General features: G+C 56.9%; 5 protein-coding genes across 5 annotated transcripts; 3 read left to right on the top strand and 2 right to left on the bottom strand.

Moving 5' to 3' along the window:
- Nucleotides 1-631: 631 nt before the first annotated feature.
- On the bottom strand, nucleotides 632-1,964 carry F5144DRAFT_45230 (uncharacterized protein). The gene is made up of 2 exons (XM_066784952.1): nucleotides 1,728-1,964; nucleotides 632-1,436 (listed from the first exon to the last, which is right to left on the bottom strand). The coding sequence occupies exons 1-2, from the start codon at nucleotides 1,777-1,779 to the stop codon at nucleotides 718-720; spliced, it is 771 nt and encodes a 256-aa protein (XP_066648737.1). The 5' UTR covers nucleotides 1,780-1,964; the 3' UTR covers nucleotides 632-717.
- On the top strand, nucleotides 1,862-5,625 carry F5144DRAFT_45217 (glycosyltransferase family 20-domain-containing protein). Its single transcript, XM_066784951.1, has 2 exons — nucleotides 1,862-2,314; nucleotides 2,434-5,625. Exons 1-2 carry the CDS (start codon nucleotides 2,292-2,294, stop codon nucleotides 5,306-5,308), a joined length of 2,898 nt encoding a protein of 965 aa, XP_066648736.1. The 5' UTR covers nucleotides 1,862-2,291; the 3' UTR covers nucleotides 5,309-5,625.
- Nucleotides 5,626-6,520: 895 nt separating this feature from the next.
- F5144DRAFT_45316 (aminotransferase) lies at nucleotides 6,521-8,313 on the top strand. Its single transcript, XM_066784953.1, has 3 exons — nucleotides 6,521-6,908; nucleotides 6,976-7,739; nucleotides 7,848-8,313. The coding sequence occupies exons 1-3, from the start codon at nucleotides 6,839-6,841 to the stop codon at nucleotides 8,199-8,201; spliced, it is 1,188 nt and encodes a 395-aa protein (XP_066648735.1). The 5' UTR covers nucleotides 6,521-6,838; the 3' UTR covers nucleotides 8,202-8,313.
- A 2,916-nt stretch (nucleotides 8,314-11,229) lies between these two features.
- Nucleotides 11,230-16,725, top strand: F5144DRAFT_637241 (muts domain V-domain-containing protein; the record flags this gene model as incomplete). The annotated part of the gene is made up of 9 exons (XM_066792649.1): nucleotides 11,230-13,144; nucleotides 13,214-13,332; nucleotides 13,385-13,753; nucleotides 13,833-14,156; nucleotides 14,214-14,313; nucleotides 14,371-15,115; nucleotides 15,173-15,321; nucleotides 15,377-15,574; nucleotides 15,680-16,725. 9 exons carry the CDS (start codon nucleotides 11,230-11,232, stop codon nucleotides 16,546-16,548), a joined length of 4,788 nt encoding a protein of 1,595 aa, XP_066648734.1. The 3' UTR covers nucleotides 16,549-16,725.
- A 186-nt stretch (nucleotides 16,726-16,911) lies between these two features.
- F5144DRAFT_556195 (uncharacterized protein) lies at nucleotides 16,912-20,138 on the bottom strand. Its single transcript, XM_066787961.1, has 3 exons — nucleotides 19,813-20,138; nucleotides 17,455-19,742; nucleotides 16,912-17,394 (listed from the first exon to the last, which is right to left on the bottom strand). The coding sequence occupies exons 1-3, from the start codon at nucleotides 19,942-19,944 to the stop codon at nucleotides 17,211-17,213; spliced, it is 2,604 nt and encodes an 867-aa protein (XP_066648733.1). The 5' UTR covers nucleotides 19,945-20,138; the 3' UTR covers nucleotides 16,912-17,210.
- Nucleotides 20,139-20,225: the final 87 nt, after the last annotated feature.

Raw genomic sequence — 20,225 nt, 5'->3', positions numbered from 1 at the left:
CCATGTCTTGGCATAGCAAAACTCAAGAGTCTCGAACCGTTGATCGATGCAAGATGGGGATGCATGTTCGGCTCTCCCCGATTCTGGAACCCTCGAGAAAGTTGGATATGTACTGAGGTTGTATCCTCAAGCAGGAATTACCTACTTCTGTAACGAGGGTAAATGCTTGTCATGATGGTTCTCAGCAGGTGCACTGAGCCCCAGGTCTCGGAGTTTTGGGGGAAGGTAATTTCTCAATCCGTCCTGTTGCAGAAGCGTTCAGTGACCAATCCGGTGGACTTGGCGATCTGTCACAGCTTGTGATCCTTTGTTGCCCTAGTTGGAGGCCGCACAGGTGTTCCATCTCTCCAGCCAGGAAGCAAGAAACGTTTCCTTTGGCGGGTTGCCCTCCTGCTGATTGGTATGCATGCCCGGCTCAGGAGGTGTGCCAACTTGATAAGCTCTGCCCCTCCAATCCATGATGCCAATGCATCCACCCGCCCCTCTGACTCTCGGAGACAACCTGGAAGTCATCGACGTCAACGGAGTACTTCTCGGCTGGGGCATGTCTGAGGTCTAGGCTCTGCCGATCCCCCGTAACCACCGTAACCATCGTAACCACCAAACATTGCCGTTCCACAACTTCCGGGCCAAGCTTTCCGCTCACCATGCGGCCCATCAGCTGGTGTTTCCATGTGGCCTATTCTGCAAAAATGAGGCTTTCGATTACGTGATGGTTCAAGGAGTGAAGAGAGATCTTGACCAGAGATTCAAGACAGACAGACATACCCAAACAGCCCAATGCATCCAGCAGCTCAAGGCACTCAAGGTACAACCAATAATGGCAGCAATTGGAGTCTCGGGTTCAACAGGTTTGAGACAGGCATCGAAGCGGCCCAAACGGCTTGGACGACAGCCTTCCCTGGCACCCGGAGCGGAGCTTCCATCCCTGCCCCCTGCCCATCGTCTGGCCCTTGTTCCTTTCTCCCTTGGCAGTCCCGCTTGATCCATTTCTGGGCTGGAATGACGAGCAGCGAGTGCGGGACAAACCACTGCCCAGCCGGGCCGCTCCACTACCACCGTTCCCTCAAGGAACTCCTCACTCTGCACGTCCGTGTTTCCTGCTCCGGGTAAAAAAAATGATTGATATTCCCCTATGTTTCCATGCCTTTCCTGACCCCCATCGGCCCACGGAGGCAGGTCCAGGGAACTCTCACACCAGTCACACCAGTCGCACCAGATCTCCTCGTCCTCCCCCTCTCTTCCCCTCTCGGCCACGGCCACGGCCAAGGGGCACAGCCCACCGAACGCGTCCATCTTTCTCCAATACCCCTCAGGACCGCGTTTCTCTTGCATATCCCCCTCCTTGACAGTAGCTTCCAAGCCCTGTAACCAAACTACCAGGCAAGTGTACCTGCTCTCTTTGTTACCCTCTCCCTTTGCCAAGGTCATGAAAACTGCAAGTGGTGCGTTGTTTGCGTTTGCACCAACTTAACTGTGTGCTTGGCCCAACTTCCAATGCGAAAAGGGACTTCGCTGCTGCTAAGTCCTTACGTCAGAGGTGGCGGCTGCAGCTTTGCTGTGGTGGGCCCGGCGCTAAGTGAATGGCCCCTTGGCCTTGTTCAGACATTACCAAGTGTCTATAAGCCAAGCACAACCCCGTACTGTTTAAAATTCACTTCAGATTCACTTGGCTATATATGAACAAGCTGCTGAAAGCCAAGTTGTTTACTAACTCCTTCACGAACAGTTGGCCCTGACGCAGATCCCTGGTCTCAGTCCCTGTGGCTCCCCCAACATCCACTAACATCGACAAACTCCCGTCATTTTTCGACAGGAATCCTGATCCGTGCCAAACTTCACATCTTGGCCCTGCGTGGAAGACTTGGATTTTATACTCCGGGCCGCCCCTCAAAGCCTTCCGGCCCCCCAGGCACCGAAGACCGAGCCCCGTGTCTCTTTCCCGTTCCGGCACCTTCCTCACTCCCCCGGTCCGCCGCCTTCCCGAGAGACCACCCCCGTAGTCTCCGGACCCGCAGGCCTCGATTTTCAGGTCTCCGCTATTATTCTTGTGCCGGCCTGTTCTGGGAGTTTCCGCCTGCGAAAAAGAAATAATATTTCCCCACAAGTTCAACTGTCTTTGTGGTTTTCACTCCTCCCCCGTCGTTTACTCATGGGCTCGACACTCGGAGATCGATAGCCTCCATCTTCCACACCTTATACGGCACTCGACCACCGCAGCCCCCCTCGAACCCTCGAGGCCACCGATTCAACATTCTTTTTAAATCGGCCTTAGCCGCAGCCTGCCCACCATGACGGTGTTTATCGCCTCCCTGTAAGCTCATACCCTTCAGATTCCCCGCGACTAGTTCGCTTGGAAGCTATATTCCGGCCTCGCAATGTCATTTTGGCATGCTCGAGTCATCAAGGACTAACATGACTTTTCTCCTTTAGCTTTCTCCCTAAGACCATCCACTTTACCCTCCCAGGCACCCCGCCGCGTGGTTCGGCGTCGGAGAAGAAGCAGCCCAAGCCAGTGCCGCTTGAGAGGCAGCCGAGTCTGTTCCAGCCGAGCAATATCACTCCTCCGATTACGCCGACGGACGAGAAGAAGCGGGACGACCCCTTCACGAACGAGGATGGCCTCCGCGTGCAAATCCCGGGCACCGCCGAGCCTGTTACCGACACTCTCCGCGCCCCGGCCGACCGCAGCTCCCCGACCTGGGGAGGCCGTCCCGACCAGCCCATGTCGCGCGCGAACTCGCCGCCTCCCCCGTCCCTGATCGACAAGAGCCGACTGCTCCAGGCGAAGGCGAAGGAGCTGGGCCGTCAGGGTATAACGCAGCCGCGGTCGTTGGTTAGGAGCGACAGCCACGATCGCGTTTTCGCCCGTGCCGACTGGAAGGTCGTCAATGCCGATCAGGGCAATGGCGGCTTGCGTAACGCGGCCGAGGCCGCTGCTAGGGAGGGCAAGTTGGGAGACTACATTTGGGTCGGGACGCTAGGGATGCCGACCGACGCCCTTCAGGGCACACAGCAGCTGCAAGACATCGAGGACAGGTTGGCCACCGAGCACAACATGCTCAGCGTCTTCTGCTCGGACAAGGACTTTGACGGCCACTACTCGCACTTCTGCAAGCAGATCCTCTGGCCCGTCTTCCACTACCAGATCCCCGACAACCCGAAGAGCAAGGCGTACGAGGACCACTCGTGGAAGTACTACGTCAACGTCAACCAGGCCTTCGCTGACAAGATTGTCAAGAACTGGAAGCGGGGCGACGTTGTCTGGGTCCACGACTATCACCTCCTCCTTGTCCCCTCCATGGTCCGCAAGAAGATTCCCGATGCCAAGATCGGCTTCTTCCTGCACGTCGCATTCCCTTCTTCCGAGGTTTTCCGCTGCCTGGCTGTCCGGAAGCAGCTCCTCGAGGGCATGGTGGGTGCCAACCTGATCGGCTTCCAGATTCACGAGTACACCAGGCACTTCCTCCAGACTTGCAGTCGCCTGCTGAACGCAGAAGCGACGCCTGAGGGTCTGCAGCTTGAGGACCGGTTCGTGGACGTCATCAACCTACCCATCGGCATCGACCCGGTGAGCCTTACCCAGCATCGCCAAGAGGCAGAAGTTAAGAAGTGGCTGGATATCATGCGCGAACGCTACGCTGGTAAGAAACTCATCGTCGCCCGGGATAAGCTCGACCACGTCCGTGGCGTCCGGCAAAAACTTCTTTCGTATGAGCTGTTCCTCAACTCGAACCCCCAGTGGCGGGATAACGTGGTTCTCATCCAAGTCGCGCTGTCCACCAGCGAGAAGAGCGAACTGGACGCTGCCGTGTCTGATATTGTCACTCGCGTCAACTCGTCCTGGGCCAACCTCGCCTACCAGCCGGTGGTATACCTGAAGCAAGACATTGACTACGCACAGTACCTGGCGCTGCTCAGCATCGCCGATGCGCTAATGATCACCAGCCAGCGCGAGGGTATGAACCTGACCTCGCACGAGTACATCTACTGCCAGGACGGCAACCACAGCGAGAAGAAGCACGGCTCCCTCATCCTCTCCGAGTTCACGGGCACATCTTCTCTCTTTGGCGGCAACGAGCTGTCCGTCAACCCGTGGGACTACCGGGCCTGCGCCAACGCCATCAAGAAGGCGCTCGAGATGGGCGACGAGGAGAAGGAGCAGCGCTGGTCCAGGCTCTTCGAACGCGTCAACCTCCACACCGGCTCGCATTGGTTTACGGAATTCACGGCGCGCCTGGACGAGGTGCACGAACAGCAGCACCGCCGCGAGATGACATCGGTCCCGCGTCTCTCGATCCCTAACGTTGTGCAGCAGTACACGCGGAGCGAGAAGCGCCTCTTCTTCCTCGACTTCGAAAACACGCTGGTTAACTGGGGCCCCGTCGACCAAATCATCACCGTTAGCCCGCAGGTGGGATACCAAGCCCCGTTCACCAGGCGCATGGTCGAGCATCTAACATGGTATCAGCGAACCGTCGACGTCCTCAGCGACCTGCTCCTCGACGACCGCAACATCGTCTACGTCATGTCCGGCCGCAGCCCCGACGAGCTCGACCACCTCTTCCGCCTCGTCCCTAACCTAGGCCTGATCGCGGAGAACGGGTGCTACCTCAAGAACCTTGGGAGCACCGAGTGGACCGAGGTGGCTGACCAGAACCAGATCCGCGAGTGGAAGGAGTCGGTGCAGCCCATCCTAACCTACTACCTGGAGCGCACGCCGGGGGCCTGGATCGAGAACCGGCTGTGCTCCATCAAGTTCAACTACAAGTCGGCCGAGGAGTACGACTCCGCCGAGGACTACGAGGCCGCCCAGCGCCAGGCGAGCGATTGCGCTAGTCACATCAACGACGCCTGCGAGGTGCAGCGCGTGCACGCCCTCCCGCTCGAGGGCTGCGTCCTCGTCGAGCCCATCGACTGGACCAAGACCTCGGCCGCCCAGAAGATCTTTGCCGACCTGCAGGCGAGCATGGCCACCCCCGCCGAGGGTGAAGGCGAGGGCGACAACAAGTCTGCTCCTTCTTCTCCTGCTGACTTCCTCATGGTTATTGGTGATGGGCGCGAGGATGAGAAGGTGTTCAAGTGGGCCAACACCCTGGGGGAGGAGGGCACTGTGAAGGAGGTTGTCACCGTCAGCCTCGGTTCCAGGAACACCGAGGCCGCGGCTACGCTGACGCAGGGCGTTAGCGGTGAGTCCGACCCCGCCACCGCCGCCGCCGGCGGGCCATCTCCCGAGCCGTCACTGACAGTTCACCCACCCGTCATAGGCGTCCTGATAACACTGCAGAAGCTGGCGTCGATCGCGTAAGCCCTGACATCGCGCTGCTGTTGATACCTTTTTTTGCTTTGCGTTGGCGCTTTTCAGAGGGGAAGGGGAGGGGACAATCATGCCAACTTGATATATGATCGCAGGGCAGGCGTACCGTTGCGCCATCGACGGAAGAGCTCGGGCTCGACGCGGGCTCCGGCCCAGCAGTACCGGTGGGCTCCTTGATGAATCTCACGTCGAAGAATTTGGGTTGGTTCATACCCAGCGGCTGCTATTTTCGTTGCTTTTCTCTCTTTTTTTCTTTCTTTTGTTTTTCGGTTTCTCTCAGCTCTTCTTCTGCTACATAGGTGCTTCGTGCGGTGGCATAACGACTCTACTCTTTTCCTTTTAAAAAGCGCATTGGGGTGTTTGATGCCCCCTTCATTGCGCACCGGTGGTTTTCCTTTTTTCTCTTTTCGATCTTTCTCTTTGCATGTAGCGTTCTGTGTGGTTCAGGTCTCCCCTTTAGCGCAGCCCAAGTCCAGCGTCCGCCCGTTGCCATCCTTTTTTGGCTTGCGCGTCTCTGTCTACCGCTCGCTGAACTACTCCAGCAAACTTACCAGATCGAACCATGGCGTTTCTCTCGCCGTGGTTTGAAGGGGAGATAGCAAGGAGGATAACAGGCGGTACGGTGCCACTGGGATTGTCATCGTGGATGGGTGCCCGGATTTAAAGGTTGCCGTAGGGGATGGATTGCTTGGTTGCAGATCTCGGTGGTCTGTAGATAGAATGGAAATGGGAATGACTACCCGAGCTAGTCGACATGGGAAAAATGAGACTATATGAGCCCCAGCAATGGAGCATGGCATCAGCGGAAACATGGAACATGGTGGATAGGGGCTGACATGGAAGGATTCAGGGGTCACATTAGACACGGGATTTGGAGGATGGCGTCGGGTATTCATGGGTTTGCTCTGAATTTGTTGCATGGCTCAATACTATCATGGCTTTGGCGTTTTAGCCCGTATTTGTTTTGTTTTGTCTGGAAGTGTAGACACGTAGTGAAGCTACGTCAGGTATCCAAACCTCTCTCTTTGCTACTTCAGGGGGTTCTCGTGACATCATCTCCGGAATCGGACTGCGGGGCATGTTTCTCTCCCCCCTGGAATCATCTCACCCTGTTGACCCCGCCATGTCAGGCCAATAATACCCCACCAGATGAAGAGCACAAGAGCTTCAGCTTGCCAAGCAAAGCTAAATCGGGTAGCACCAGCTTTCCCCGGGATCCCGTCATTGTCCGATCGGAGCAAGGGGTCGAAGTGTCATGGGAGAAATTTCCGGTGCTGGTACAGTCAGACCCTTCACCACGTAATTCGGTTTATGAGTTGCCATTGCTGCTACCGTATTCATTGGGAGGACGTTGGGTTTATATCCTGCTCCAAAAAGCCTCCACTTGGCCTGCTGAAACTTTACTAAAATCGAGACCCAATACGGATCCGTATACCCGTGCCATCATCAACACAAATACCTACCCCCTCTCTTTCGAGTCCCTCCCTCTCCAAGTCCAAAACACCAACAAGCATCATCACAATGGCGCCCTTCCCCCCGCCGCCGGTCAACACCATTGACTGGTCCAATGTTGGCTTCCGTGTTCGCGAGGGTGACTATTCCCTAGATCTCCTTGTCCACCACCCTACCACCCGACTAACCCCCCTTCCTCCTCCCAGTGAACGGCCACATCGAATCCCACTATTCCGTTAAGACCGGAAAATGGACCCCTCTCCGCTTCGTTGCCGACCCCTACATGCGCATTCACGGCATGGCCCCGGCCCTCAACTACGGCCAGCAGGCGTACGAGGGGCTCAAGGCCTTCCGCCTGCCGGGCAACGATACCATCGCCATCTTCCGCCCCGACCGTAACGCTGCTCGCCTCCAACACAGCGCCGAGTTCATCTCCATGCCCCCGGTGCCCATTGACTTCTTCCTCGATGCCGTGAAAGCCGCCGTCGCCCTCAACGCCGAGTACGTCCCCCCGCACGAGACCGGCGCCGCCATGTACATCCGCCCGCAGGTCTACGGCTCATCCGCCCAGCTGGGCCTGAACCCGCCCGAGGAGTACACCTTCTGCGTCTTCGTGCTGCCCACGGGCGTCTACCACGGCACGCACCCGGTCAAGGCGCTGATCCTGGACGACTTCGACCGCGCGGCCCCCAACGGCACCGGCAGCGCCAAGGTCGGCGGCAACTACGCGCCCGTGCTGCGCTGGAGCGAGCGCGCCCGCAACGAGGGCTACGGCATCACCCTGCACCTCGACAGCAAGCGCCACGAGGAGGTCGACGAGTTCAGCACCAGCGGCTTCATTGGCGCCCTGGTCGAGGGCGACGCCGTCACCCTGGTCGTGCCCGACAGCACCGCCGTCATCGACAGTGTGACGAGTGACAGCATCCAGCACCTCGCTCGCAGCTTCGGCTGGAAGGTCGAGAAGCGCTCTGTAAGTCGGCCCCCCTCCCCTCTTCCTCCTCACACCCCTTCCATTCTACACCCCCTCCCCCTGCTACGCAAACAACAACACTAACCCCCCCCCCCCTCCCTCCCTCAGATCAAATACACCGAACTCCCCGCCTTCCAAGAAGTCATGGCCGCGGGCACCGCCGCCTCGCTCGTGCCCATCCGCTCCATCACGCGGCGCAAGAGCGCTGCTCTCCCCGCCCGCCCCCGCGTGTCGTTCACCTCCACCGACGAGACGGTGACCTACACGCCCGACGGCTACGACCATCCCGGCCCGCTGTGCGTGCGCCTGCTGGACGAGCTGAAGGGCATCCAGCTGGGCAAGCTCGAGGACAAGTTTGGCTGGCGGTTTGAGGTGACGGAGGCGGATGCGAGGAAGGTGGTGACTGAGGAGAAGGAGGGTGGGGATGGGAATGGCCAGACCACCGTGGATCAGCTCGACTAGGGGTTTGTGGCTGCTGGGAGTTTCTGTGCTGTGGGGATGGGGCGGTGTGAGTATGTGGAGTGTAGTTCTGATTCTGAGGAGGAGGAGGAGGAGGATGGGTATTGCGATGGGGTGTTCCGCATGTCTCTGGAGTAAGGGGCCCAGGGGATGGGAAAAAGGCGGGGGGTCTTGGGGGGTGGCATGTAGAGGACGCGGTGATTTGCTACAAAAGGAGAGGACATGAATGTTCAAGGCGTTGCTTTCGTTACATGTAGCTGTTCTGTTTGCGGGCTGCGTCTGCGGTGGGGGATGTGAATGTCTAGATTGTGTACATGTAGTCTACATCCCGCAGCGAGGACAGCTCATGAACTCCTGTATGTACAGTGATCCTCGCTCAAGTGGCCGGTTAGACCCCACCGGTAGACTATGGAATTAGCTTTGCGTTACTAGTACAGGACTGTCCACCGGAAGCGAGCAACTTCTAGTTAGGTACTACGGAGTCCAGTCTAGGATTAAGGCAGTTATCCAACGTAGCCACAGCTCTAGCAACGGGTTGTCCCCCTTCATAACACCAACCTTGCCCGAGCATCCTATGGTCCCTGCCCCTGAACGTCTTTCTGGTGTCAAATGACCTTGCCTGAATCCTGAGCATCCATGTCCATCCCCTAAGAATCTAGCGGGCCGCAAGTCGTCCGGGCTCTTCCGTCCCGAGCCGTTATGTTTGGCATGTTTCCACCGTGTCCAAGAGCACCCGCCTCCGACCACCATGTAGGTTATCATGAAGCGCCGACATCAGCTGCAGATTGCACGTATAGTCGAGTGAAAGGCGCTGTAGCAATACGCCAACGCGAGGGTTGACTGGTGCGAACGGGGTCCGGTACCGTATGGCTGGTGGCTGTTAGTTGGTAGTTCTGCAACGCGGAGCCGTTCATGTGTGTTAACATCGCTGTTGCCACTACTCTTCCTGGGGTGGGAAATCGGGTTGCATGTATGTACACACCTCGCTATTACCTGTAGCCATCATATCCAACTTCCTCGCCCCGTGCTGTACCCGGGAGCATCGGCTACTGCTACCATGTAATGAATTCGAGGTCTTCAGAGTTAGCTACTCCGGGCAGATATAGGTGATGGAAAGGGGCTGAGGCCATCCTCTTGTGAGATAACGTCTGACTGCTTGGGACGGGGCCCGTATTGTGTCACTAATAGCTGGTGGCTGGCAGTAGAGAGTGGTCCAACGTTGAGCGGTGTATTTCGTTCGCCCAGCCGCGGTCGTCAGTCAGGGCCATCAGTCGAAGTCGTCGGTCAGGTTGTCGCTCAAGCCCGTGATGGGAGGCTGGATCGTTGCGGTGTTGTCGTTGCTAGTGTTTGCGTTTATTGCCCGGGGGGGTGGCCGGGTGGCGCAAACACCCCGGATACCTAAAGCATATGAGGACGTGCTGAGCTCGGTCTAATATACACACAAAAAGAGGACTGTCCATACAGAAACTCTAGCGCGTTGTGTCTTTCGACAGCGTTGTGCTGCCTGCATCGCTGTCGCCGCCGCCTCCCTTCGCGGGGTATAAGTTCGTGAGCCTGGCAAGGCTCCCTCGGGGTGCCACCCAGTCAGTCTTGGCCCGTAGGGCGGTTCGACGGCGTTATACCTATTGTCATGCCAGGGCGTTGTCTTCGCGCGTGTGGCCGTGGCCGCACTTGTTGCGGTGTGGTGCCCGGGAGGAAGCCTTTCTGTGCTGCCTGTGTAGGTAGGCGACATGACACTACAACCATCCCGGTATATATAGAGCTCAGCACTAAGAGCGCTGGAGCGGTTTGTATCGCAACTTTGAGATTTTCTACCTACCGAAGTACTCTCCCCGTTGTGAACCGCTCTTTTTGGAGTATCTAAATAGAGGATGATTAGCTCGACGCGCCGTGTACCACAGCGTACCCTGGCACTGGTAGGGATTCTGTGAATCATACTCAGCCCTTCCGCCCTGCTAGTCAGACGGTTTTTTCGTAGGAGGTGCCACCGTCGGGAGCCCTAACTGGAGGCGATCCGCCACCTAATCGTTGCGGTCGGTGGTCATTGCCTTCCAGTGATTTACCCCCCCTCCTCCCTCCTCTCCCCTCCCCATCCTCAAGCAAGCAGATGTAGCTCTGGTTAAAGTTTCTCGCGTGTATAGCTCTTGTGGGTGTGTCGGAGAGGGCCGCGTCGAGTGGTTGTCTGCCGTTTTCTCAGAATGTCAGCGTCTAGGAAAAATGCCATAAAAGCAACGCACAGATGGGCGTAGACCAATACTATTCAACCTCGGTAATAAACTGTCGATTGGGAGCAGTTAGCAACAGTTAGCAACACACAACTGAAACAGACTTGAAAGACAACAGTCACTCCAGTCACAAGCAACGCAATGGTACCTCGTGGTTAATCATAGGCTTTGACGCTGAGTTACTTGTCACCAGAACGAAACAAAGGCCACGAACTGGGGTGTTTTGTTGCACACAAGAAGAAAGTAGCCGCCGAGAATTGGAACTTGCATCAAGTCCCACGTATGCGTATGCATGCGTACATATTCCTGTGCTGCGTATACCTGCACGCCGAGTGTTATGTACTGCGTATGCGTATGCGTATACGTACGGCCATTCTTTGAACAAGGCCTCACCTAAACTTCAAATTCACAAGCCAGTACAACGAGCTTCCAATGCCTTGAATCCAGATAACAGCTCAAGCCCTAGACGTGACCTGCAAGTGTCTCGGTGCTTCAAGAGAGTGCAACAAGAGTGATGAGGGCCTGTTTTGGGCCGCCGTTTGGGAAGGAGCATGGCAGCACCTCCCTTATTCGGAGCCAGTTCCATACAGAAGACTCAGACTCTGTTAGGCAGAGCGGGTTTTATGCGTCGGTCACCCACAAAGTCGCAGCCCCAACCCCAAATTCATGCTGGCGGGTCAGTAGCCTCAGTCAGCCGAGCCTAAGTTCTGCCCTTTTCATTATCCCACCCACAGTTTCTCGACACACCCATCTCCAACCGACTTCAACAACACTCCAAAGAAATGAAAGAATTCAAGCAATAAAACATGGATGGAGAAAATCGAAAGAAAACTCTGTCGATGGGCGGCCATCTTGGAGACCCGGCTTCCGACTCGGCAGCCCCAGCAGAGGACGATCAGCATCATCTCCGGGCACCACGGGCATCACAAGGAACCCACAATCGTGGCAGCAGTACGAGCAGGTTTGGTCGCCCCGAGAACGATCTGCTCAGGAGACGGGCAATGTCCGGGGCAATGAGAAATACTACCGCTGGGTCGACTTCCGAAATACACTCAGCCCGCCCATCCGACCGACTAACGCGTCACAACCTGGCGTCCCAGAGCGGGAACTATGAGCCAATTTTGCCTAATCCCTTCGCCCAAAACCCTACGTCCAGAGACGTATCGAAATTTGTCCACTACGACGGCACTGGCAACATGGGTGGCGTTCAACCTTCCCGTGGGCGCAGCAGCGATCAAGCAGACAGGCACCCGGCGAACGCCGAAGATCAAGTTAACTCCCCCTACATCTATCCAGGAAATACGGGCTATGCCTCCTCTAGCTCTCAAGACCTCCATATCCGCGCAGCCCACGATTCCTCGCCAGTGGGTGACCCAATGGGCTCTAGACCCGCCATGTCACCATCCAACAACTCCTTTGGCAGCTCTCCCCCAGCGAACATTGGGGATCCGACTAGCTGGCTGCTCCCACGGCCCTTTCGGCATGAAGTAGAGTTGCCGTTTGTTGGAGAAACCTCCTACGAAGACACTGAGGGTACAGAAGATGACTTTGAACTCGCCAGTCTTTCATCGACAAGGTCTTTTAGTCAGGGGAAGGGAAAATTCAGGGCTAGCACACCAAGCTCCCTAGGAAGGGGAGAATCTAATACCCCCACGATCCGTTCCCCTTATTTTCAAAGGGGCGAGTTGGGCCCCGAGCCGCGGCAGGTTGGCACCGGCGGCCCGTCTTACGATGTTGTAAACGCCAATCCCCTCCACCCTGCCTTCTCAATGTCTGCCAGGAACAACATGGCGTCTTCTTCTGGTTCTTTCACGGACTATCAGTCGAGTAGTCCTTCACCACGGTACCAACAACAGTATCACAATGACTCGAGGGATGACACGCAGAGCCGCAGCTACCGAGAGGACAACCGGTCCCTATCTCGGAATTCAGACGCGGGGTCTTTGTGGGATCAACAGCCAACCTTGTCCCGGACGCGGCCAGCGTCTCCCGGATTATGGCGTGCCCCTGATAATACCAACTCAGAGTGCGGCTACGGCCCGTCCGTTATCAGCGGACCAGTCACACAGACGCTGACCCCGAACACGTCCCCATATTTACGACAAGCAGGCCAGGTAGCTGCATACAAGAGCACTAGCAAGACAACGGGAACTCCTTCCCGTGGTGGTGCTACGGGCGAGCCCGGGGAGCAGCGGCGGCCCCAAGGGGGTAACAATCGACCTTCGTTCGATTCCTCAGCTCAGTATAGACACCAAGATTCTTCAATTCTCAGCCCTCTTTTACGCCCAGCTGCATCTCGGCACGCATTGCAGTCGACCATGGATGTCGACGATGATCATACAAGAACAATCCAGAACAGGGCAGAAACCGAAACTCCGAGCATCCTCGACTTTGACTTTAGCTCTGACTCTGAGCCCGATGCCGAAAATATCGACGATAGTCACAATCTCGGTACGGGCCACTCTCAACAAGGCAACCAAGAGCAGAGCTCCCAATTGGGCACTGACCCCACGGACGGAACAGATCGTGTGGTGTGTGCTATATCTGAAAGCCGCTCGTCAGACATGATTGGCGTGGCCGTCATCAACATAACAATTGGGGAAGTCGACCTCTTTAAGATTGTCAACGACGACAAATACCAGCGGCTTGCAGAGACCTTGTGGAGGGCGTCGACCTGGCCGCAAATCTTCATTGTGTTGAAGACGGCTGTGGACAAGCACAGCAAGTCAACAGTCACCGAATGCCTGGAAAATGAGTTCCCCGACGCGGAGATTATACCCCTTGATAGAGAGCACTGGAACGAGTCCGAAGGTCTGAAATTGGTCGACCGCTTTGCTTGGAGAGCGGACATTAAGACCATGCGCCAGGATCTCGACCGCAATTTCTACGTATCGTGTGCATTCTCTGCGGTACGTACCCTTTAAAACCTATAAAATGCAACAAGCTAATGATGGTGTTCAGGCTATGGCGTACGTCGAGGAGGAGACCGACGTGGTCTTTAGGGATAATTCGTTGCGAATTCGGTACAGGCAGCCCGCTGATACCATGGGCCTGGACCGATCCACTATCACTTCTCTCGAACTCTTTCAGAACATCCGGAATTCAAAAGGGACTTCGTCCACTCTCTTTGGGTTGCTGAACAACACACTCACGCCCCAGGGCCGTCGAATGATCCGTTCAGCGCTTTTCCAACCGAGCACGAATCGTGACCTGATTACTGAGCGACACGAAGCGGTTGAGGAGCTGTCGAGCAACGAGGACCTGTTCACAGAGGTGCGAGCGAGCCTCAAGCGGTTATTCCACATTGACGTCGAACGGTCCATCCCATGGGTATGTTCAGAAACATATTACGGTTGCCGGGGTGTATGTAGACTAATGCTAGGTACAGGTTACCTTAAACACCACAGAGCTCCGCATCGCTTTGCAAGAAGGGGTGTCTTTGATTCAAGGTCGGCATCAGATGTCGATGCCCAGCCACGAAGAGCTCCAAGAAGCGGAAAAGGACTTGACGCATATTCTCATGGTTAAAGCGTACCTCGGAGGTGTGCAGTCTATTCGGGAGACTCTCGAGGCTGCAGGTTGCACAAGCAAGTTGTGCAACTGGGTGCTTGAAAGGTGCCGGCGAGAGAACACAGCGCCCATTGCCAGCTTCATTGAAGAGGCCATTGAGCAGGACGCTATTTATAGCAAGGCGCCCATCGACATCAGAAATAACAGAATGTGGGCTGTCAAGGTCGGTTATCAACATCATCTATTGTGTCATCCACGCTGACAACTCTTCAACTCGCAGGCTGAGCCAAACAGCGTCCTAGAGGGCTCTCGTCAGATGTACCGGGATCGTACAAACGAGATGCATCAATACGTCGAGGAGCTCAGCAAGACGTTTCAAGGTACGTGGACGGCCATATCTTCTTCCCACCATCGCAGCCATTAACGATACCATGCAGAGCACTTGGGCACCGTGCCGCAGCTTCGGCTGGCTAGCGACAACCACTACTACCTGCGGTTTCAGTGGTCGGATGTCGAACGAGAACTGACGAGAGGCCAGGCCGCCTCGGAAGATGGAAGGCCGGCGCGCATGCACCAGCGGAGGCCACAACGCCTGGGCGGCGTTGCGATCGCCAATGGAATCCGGCGGAAGCACCACTACGACTGCCAGACATTAGAGCTGATCCAACGGAGCAGCCAGATCCAGCGCCACGCCGACATTGTCACGACGCAATGTGACACATTCATTATCGGCCTCAAAAAGTCTCTGCTGGGGCATGCCGAGGCCTTGCTCGCCGTCAACGAGGCCATCGCCGTCTTGGACATGCTGTGCTCCTTCGCGCACCTGGCCACCACCCAGAACTACGTCCGGCCCATCATTTCCGACAACCTGGTTCTCAAGGGCGCCCGGCACCCCGTCGTGGAAGCGAGGAAGGAAAACTTCGTGCCAAACGACGTTTACCTCGGGGACCAGGGCGCCCGCTTCCAGGTCGTCACGGGCGGGAACATGAGCGGCAAGAGCACGTTCATCCGAACGGTGGCCCTGATCCAGATCATGGCCCAGGTTGGTAGTTTTGTGCCGGCGACGTATGCTGCCATCCCCCTTTGCGACCGTCTCTTCACCCGCTTGTCCACCGAAGACAAGCCGGAGAACAACCTGGGCACCTTCGGGGTGGAGATGACGGAGATGAACATGATCCTGAGGTAGGTGCCAGCCAAATGACAAGGATGGTACTTCTAGCCCGCTAACTTCAGTCACAGGCGGGTTACCGAAAACAGCCTGGTCATCATCGACGAGCTCGGCCGGGGGACGTCAACCAAGGAGGGGCTCAGCATTGCTCTCGCCATGTCAGAGGAGCTGATCAAGAAGGGGTGCCGGGTGTTCTTTGCAACCCACTTCACCGAACTCGGTAAGTCAATACGATACTGTGGCTAAGGACTCTTCCGTATTGATCCGTTTTTCAGCCAGGATTTTGAACACCACAAAACAAGTCAGCGTCCTCAACGTCCATGTTGTGGGCGAGAGTAGCAAGGCAGGCGATACCACTCAGATTTCGCTGCCGCATACCATCGCGCCTGGTCCGGTCAAGAACGAAGACTATGGCCTAGATCTCTCTCGCCGCTTCCTCCCCGAACGAGTCGTTGATAACGCCGAGAAAGTCTGTAAGTTCCTTCGTGAAAAGAACTCGAGCCGTGGCGTAGGGCCAGCTACGCGTGCCGCGAAGCAAAATAAGCTGATCCTCGCCCTTCCGGGCCTTCTCAAACAAGCCAATGACTCAACCATGGACGACCCGGCGCTCGCGTCCTATGTTAAGAAGCTCCAAACGGAGTTTACCATCAGGATGAACATTGCCGCCGACGATGATGCGGCAGAGGGTTCAGCTACCAAGGATGTTCAATCACCTGCCGAGCTACCGACTCTGACCAAACCAAGCGAGGAAGAAGTCGAGGGATGGAAGAAGAAGTGTGACGCCGCAGAGAGCAGGGTGATGCACTCCAACATGGCTCAGGCCGATGACAAGAAGCGACCCTTCCCAGCGGGCGAAGGCACCGAATCCCTCTCCAAGAGGGCCAGAACAGATGAAACCCCAAGCACGATATCCCAGCCGACACCAATCAACCGCAACTCCATGATCGAGGACCTTCGACGGGGCGCATGCACCCCAACCACGCGAGCCGCGACCCCAAGCAGCATCCGAACAGGCTTCTCCGACTCCCAAGCCGACTCCGTCATGCACGACGCCCCGACCGCAGACCACACACCGACCACACAGGCCTACAACACGAACGATACCCGCCACCGCGCCATGTCCATCTCCTCCGGCTCTAACTACGACGAGGAGATGCCCGACGCCGACAGCCCTGATGCGGCCCTACCCCCGAGCTCTGCGCAGCACCCAGCTGCAGGGGCTTATGCCGGCCTTGTGCAGCCGCTGGAGCAGTTCCAGCCGCTCAGGGACTGGTATGCCCGTGAGAAGGCGGCCGAATCTTCTTCGGGTGCGGCGCGTGAGGAGAGGGGTGGTGGTGGGGGTTTGGACCGGGCTCGTTCTGCGACGCAGGAGTTCTTGCGGGGGCTGCATGAACATGAGCATGGGGAGGAGGGGGGACAGGTTGAGGGGGAGGAGATGGAGTTGTAGAGGAGATGTTCATAATTTGCGTTGCTTTTTCGTGGTATTTTTGGGAGGGAATTTGGAGGAGGTTTTTGCTGGTGATATGGTTGCTGACATTGAGAGGGGTGGATTTGCTGAGGACATGAGAGGAAGGGAGAAGTGAGTGAGATGGAGCCGAAGCTGGGGTCTACATAAGTTGCTTGGGGGGTAAGGTGTGGCAAGGCTCATGCTAGAAGCCTCGGTTCATCTGATCCAGAGTTAAATCCAGCTAAACAAGGACCGTTGACTTCAATGCGTTGCACCCTGCCGTGCTTTCACTACTCAGGTTGTCGAGGCGACGTTCAGGGGCCACGAAGATGGTATGCCAGTCACAAGGGGGCAGCCAGGGCATGATGTAAAATAATGGATGAGGCCGCCAGCAATGGTAAACCGTGAAAAGTATGTCATATTACCCCAAATCGTACGTCCATCCCCCCTCGCTTCCCTTGGAACCCACTTGGTATATACTTGTAGCGCTACATATCACATTACTCCCCGGGTATCACTCCAGCGCCCTCATCATCGTACCCGTCATCGTCTCACACATCGCATGCTAAAAGAGAGAAGCAAGCCAACAAAAAAGAAACCGCTATGAGACCGATCACAACCGACCCATGTTATGCAACAGAACCGCTGTGTGGGCGGCGCCATCATTCCCTCCAGATATGCGTGTCGCCCAGACTCACGGAGCTCGACGAGTTGCTGCTGCCACCGCCAACACCACCGCTCCTGCGACGCGGCGTGCCCTGGCCCGAATCGGAGCCCGGGAGGGAACCGGTGTCCGAGATCAGCAACGGCGGCGGCGCCTCCTCGTAGATCCAGGGTTGTTCGAGTCTGTTGGCAAGGTTAGTCAGGAACCATAGTCAAAGGTAAACTAGGAGAAGGGATACTCACGGCGCCACCAAACTGGGATTCACAAACCGCAGGCCCTTCTCCCGATCCTCATCCACCGTACTCCCCCTCCGCAACACCTCCCTCTGCTGCTCCGCGCCCCCCGCATCCCCCAAATCCCCATCCACAATCGCCGTCTCACCCCCCTCCCCAGGCCGCTCAATACTCCTCAGCGCAATAAACCTCGTCAGCGGCTCCACACGCCTACGGAAATCCCACCCATACCACAACGTCGCAATAAACAGCGGCGCGACCAGCAGCGCGACAGTAAACGCCTTCTGCAGCGCGAGGTATCCCGACATGGTCAGCTGGAAGACGACGAGCCCCAGGACGATGCGGTAGCAGATGATGCGCCAGGCGCCGCCGGTGGCGTGCTGGGGCTGGTCCATGGCGTAGAGCAGCTGGTACTTGTAGGTGAAGTAACCGAGGGAGAAGTAGGCGAGGCCGAGGCCGAGCACGAGGAAGCCGCCGCGCAGGGCGCTGTAGACGAGGCAGAGGATGAAGACGAGCAGGGCGGTGGGGAGATAGAAGCCGTAGTAGAATTTGGGGGGCTGGACGAGGTCGGCGAAGTCGCGCGGGGTTTTGGCGCCCATGCGCAGGATGAGGTATTGGGCGACGCTGCCGAACTCGAGGAGGCGGAAGGGAAAGAGCCCGATGCCCTGGAGCATGATGAAGTTGGTGTAGAAGACGGAGAGCTCTTCGATCTTGCGGGCGAGGGTGTAGGCGATGTAGGTGGTGTCTTTGAGGGAGTTGCGGAGGACGTCGAAGATGGAGGTGACGGCGCCGAAGATGGTGAAGATGAGGAAGATGTTGAAGAAGGTGAAGAAGAAGTTCTTGCTGATGGCCGAGAGGGCGATGTCTCCCTGCGAGAGCATGCCCTGGTGCCAGGAGAGATAGTCGTAGAGGTAGGGAACCGCGACGTTGAGCAGGGAGGCAACGAGCGTGGGGAGGCCTGTCTGGACGAGGGTTCGGGCGATTTCGTGTTCCTTGAGCCAATCACCAAAGGCTGGGAGGAACTTGTTGATGGTGCAGATGCTGAGGACGGAGGCGAGGAAGGCGACGGGAACCAACCACACGACGGAAAGAATAGCGACGAAGGTCGTCACAGTCCAAGACCGAACGCGCCGGCCGAAGTGCGTGGCGTATGTGTTCTTCCATACGATGTCGGACGGTGCAGGAGCGGGCTTTGTCTGGAGACGGCCTGGGTAAGGGTCGATGAGTGCCTGAATCGCCATCTGGCAGGCGGCAATGGAGTCCATGGTGACGAAGGCTAGGTCGGCGGGCTCGTATGTCTTCTTTCGCGCGGCGGTAATCTTGTCGTCGAGCTGGCGTAGCTTTTCGGTGTAGTAGTCGATAGCGTCGGTCTCTCTGCTCTGGAGGCGCAAGAAGCCATACCAAAAACGGGTCCGTGGACGCCGTCTCTCGGACGGCTGGGTCTCGCCCTGGCTCAGGAGATGATCGCTTTCCCCGGCCTCCTCATCTACCACCTCCGGGGCATCGCTCGCGCGACCCCCGATGCCGTTATCACCACTCCCATTTACCCGTGATCCGTCGGCCTCTGGTGGTGTACGAGCGAGGTAGACACTCCAGGTCTCCTCGAGTTTGGCCAGAACAGTCTTCCTCTCTTCCATCAACTTGTCAAGCTCGGCCCAATTGCAGCAAAGAGTGACACTTTCAACCTTGCCAATCTCGAGCTTTTGCACCAGGTCCTTGATGGCGGCCTCGGTTCTTAGTTCCTCGGGGATGCTGGATAGGCGAAAGGTTCGGTCGGTAATGGTGGACTGGGTACCCAGATAGTCCTGACGCACGCGTATCACTTTGGCCGTCTCCCTCTTCATGAAAAAGAGGGTAAGACCAGTGAAAAAATAGGTAAACAGCAAATATGACCACAAATAACCCATGTTGCGGTCGAAGCTGTTATCGGGTTCGCGGTCCGGCGGCTTCTGCAAATCAACGAGCCGTCTCGCAAGCTCATCCTCGTAGCCTGTTGCGTATGGCCTAAACAGAAATATCCCGGTCGACGTGGTTTTGTCGAGGAAGTGGCGATTGATCGGCTCGAGCACGACAGCGGCGAAGAAGAACATGGTGCCAAAGAGGCGCATGGACATCTTGAAGAAGGCGAGGAACACATATGCGTCGAGGCCGGCCGAGGACAGAACCTGCTGTTCGGTGATGTGGTATAACACGGGAATCCAGCCAAAGAAGGTGTCGGGGAGAGATGGCAGACCCAGGAGGGGATTGGCGTGTCGTTTTCGGGCGGCGTAAAGGGACTTCCATCGTGGTCGGAGGATCTGCGAGCGAAGCGTAAGCGGACCGGGTATTGGGGAATAGAGGGGTAACGGAATTGGTAGGAAGACGTACGCAGAAAGCTATGAAGGCCGACAAACCCAGAGCAAGAGAGATGACGAGCTGGACTTGGGTGTCCTTCCTGCCGGGTCTGATCGCATTATCGCCGCCGCAGTCGGGATTGTCGGGGTCTTCGAACATGTTCATTGCTGCCACTCGAGACGTTTCACCTGGGAGGGCAGATGCGTCGGAACAAGAGGTGGACTGGGGGCCTGGACATTGGCGTTTGCGAACTCCGTACCGAGGTAAGGTAGGTGAGGTGTGTAGAGGCTGGAGGCGGTGGGCGGTGTTGGAAATGGCAGACGAAAAGGTGAGCTCGGTTTGGTCACGCAACCTTGGCGGCCAACAGCAGTTGCGCTAGTTAGCAGTGGAGCTTGAGCTGGCAGTGACGTGACGAAACAACAGGCGGCAGGCAATGCAAGCCACTC

This window comes from Chaetomium tenue, assembly GCF_020726465.1.
Source record: "Chaetomium tenue strain MPI-SDFR-AT-0079 chromosome Unknown F5144scaffold_1, whole genome shotgun sequence".
In the NCBI taxonomy this organism is placed as follows: Eukaryota; Fungi; Ascomycota; class Sordariomycetes; order Sordariales; family Chaetomiaceae; genus Chaetomium; species Chaetomium tenue.
Note: the sequence above shows the minus strand (reverse complement) of the source record. Positions and strands in the feature narration are given on the sequence as shown.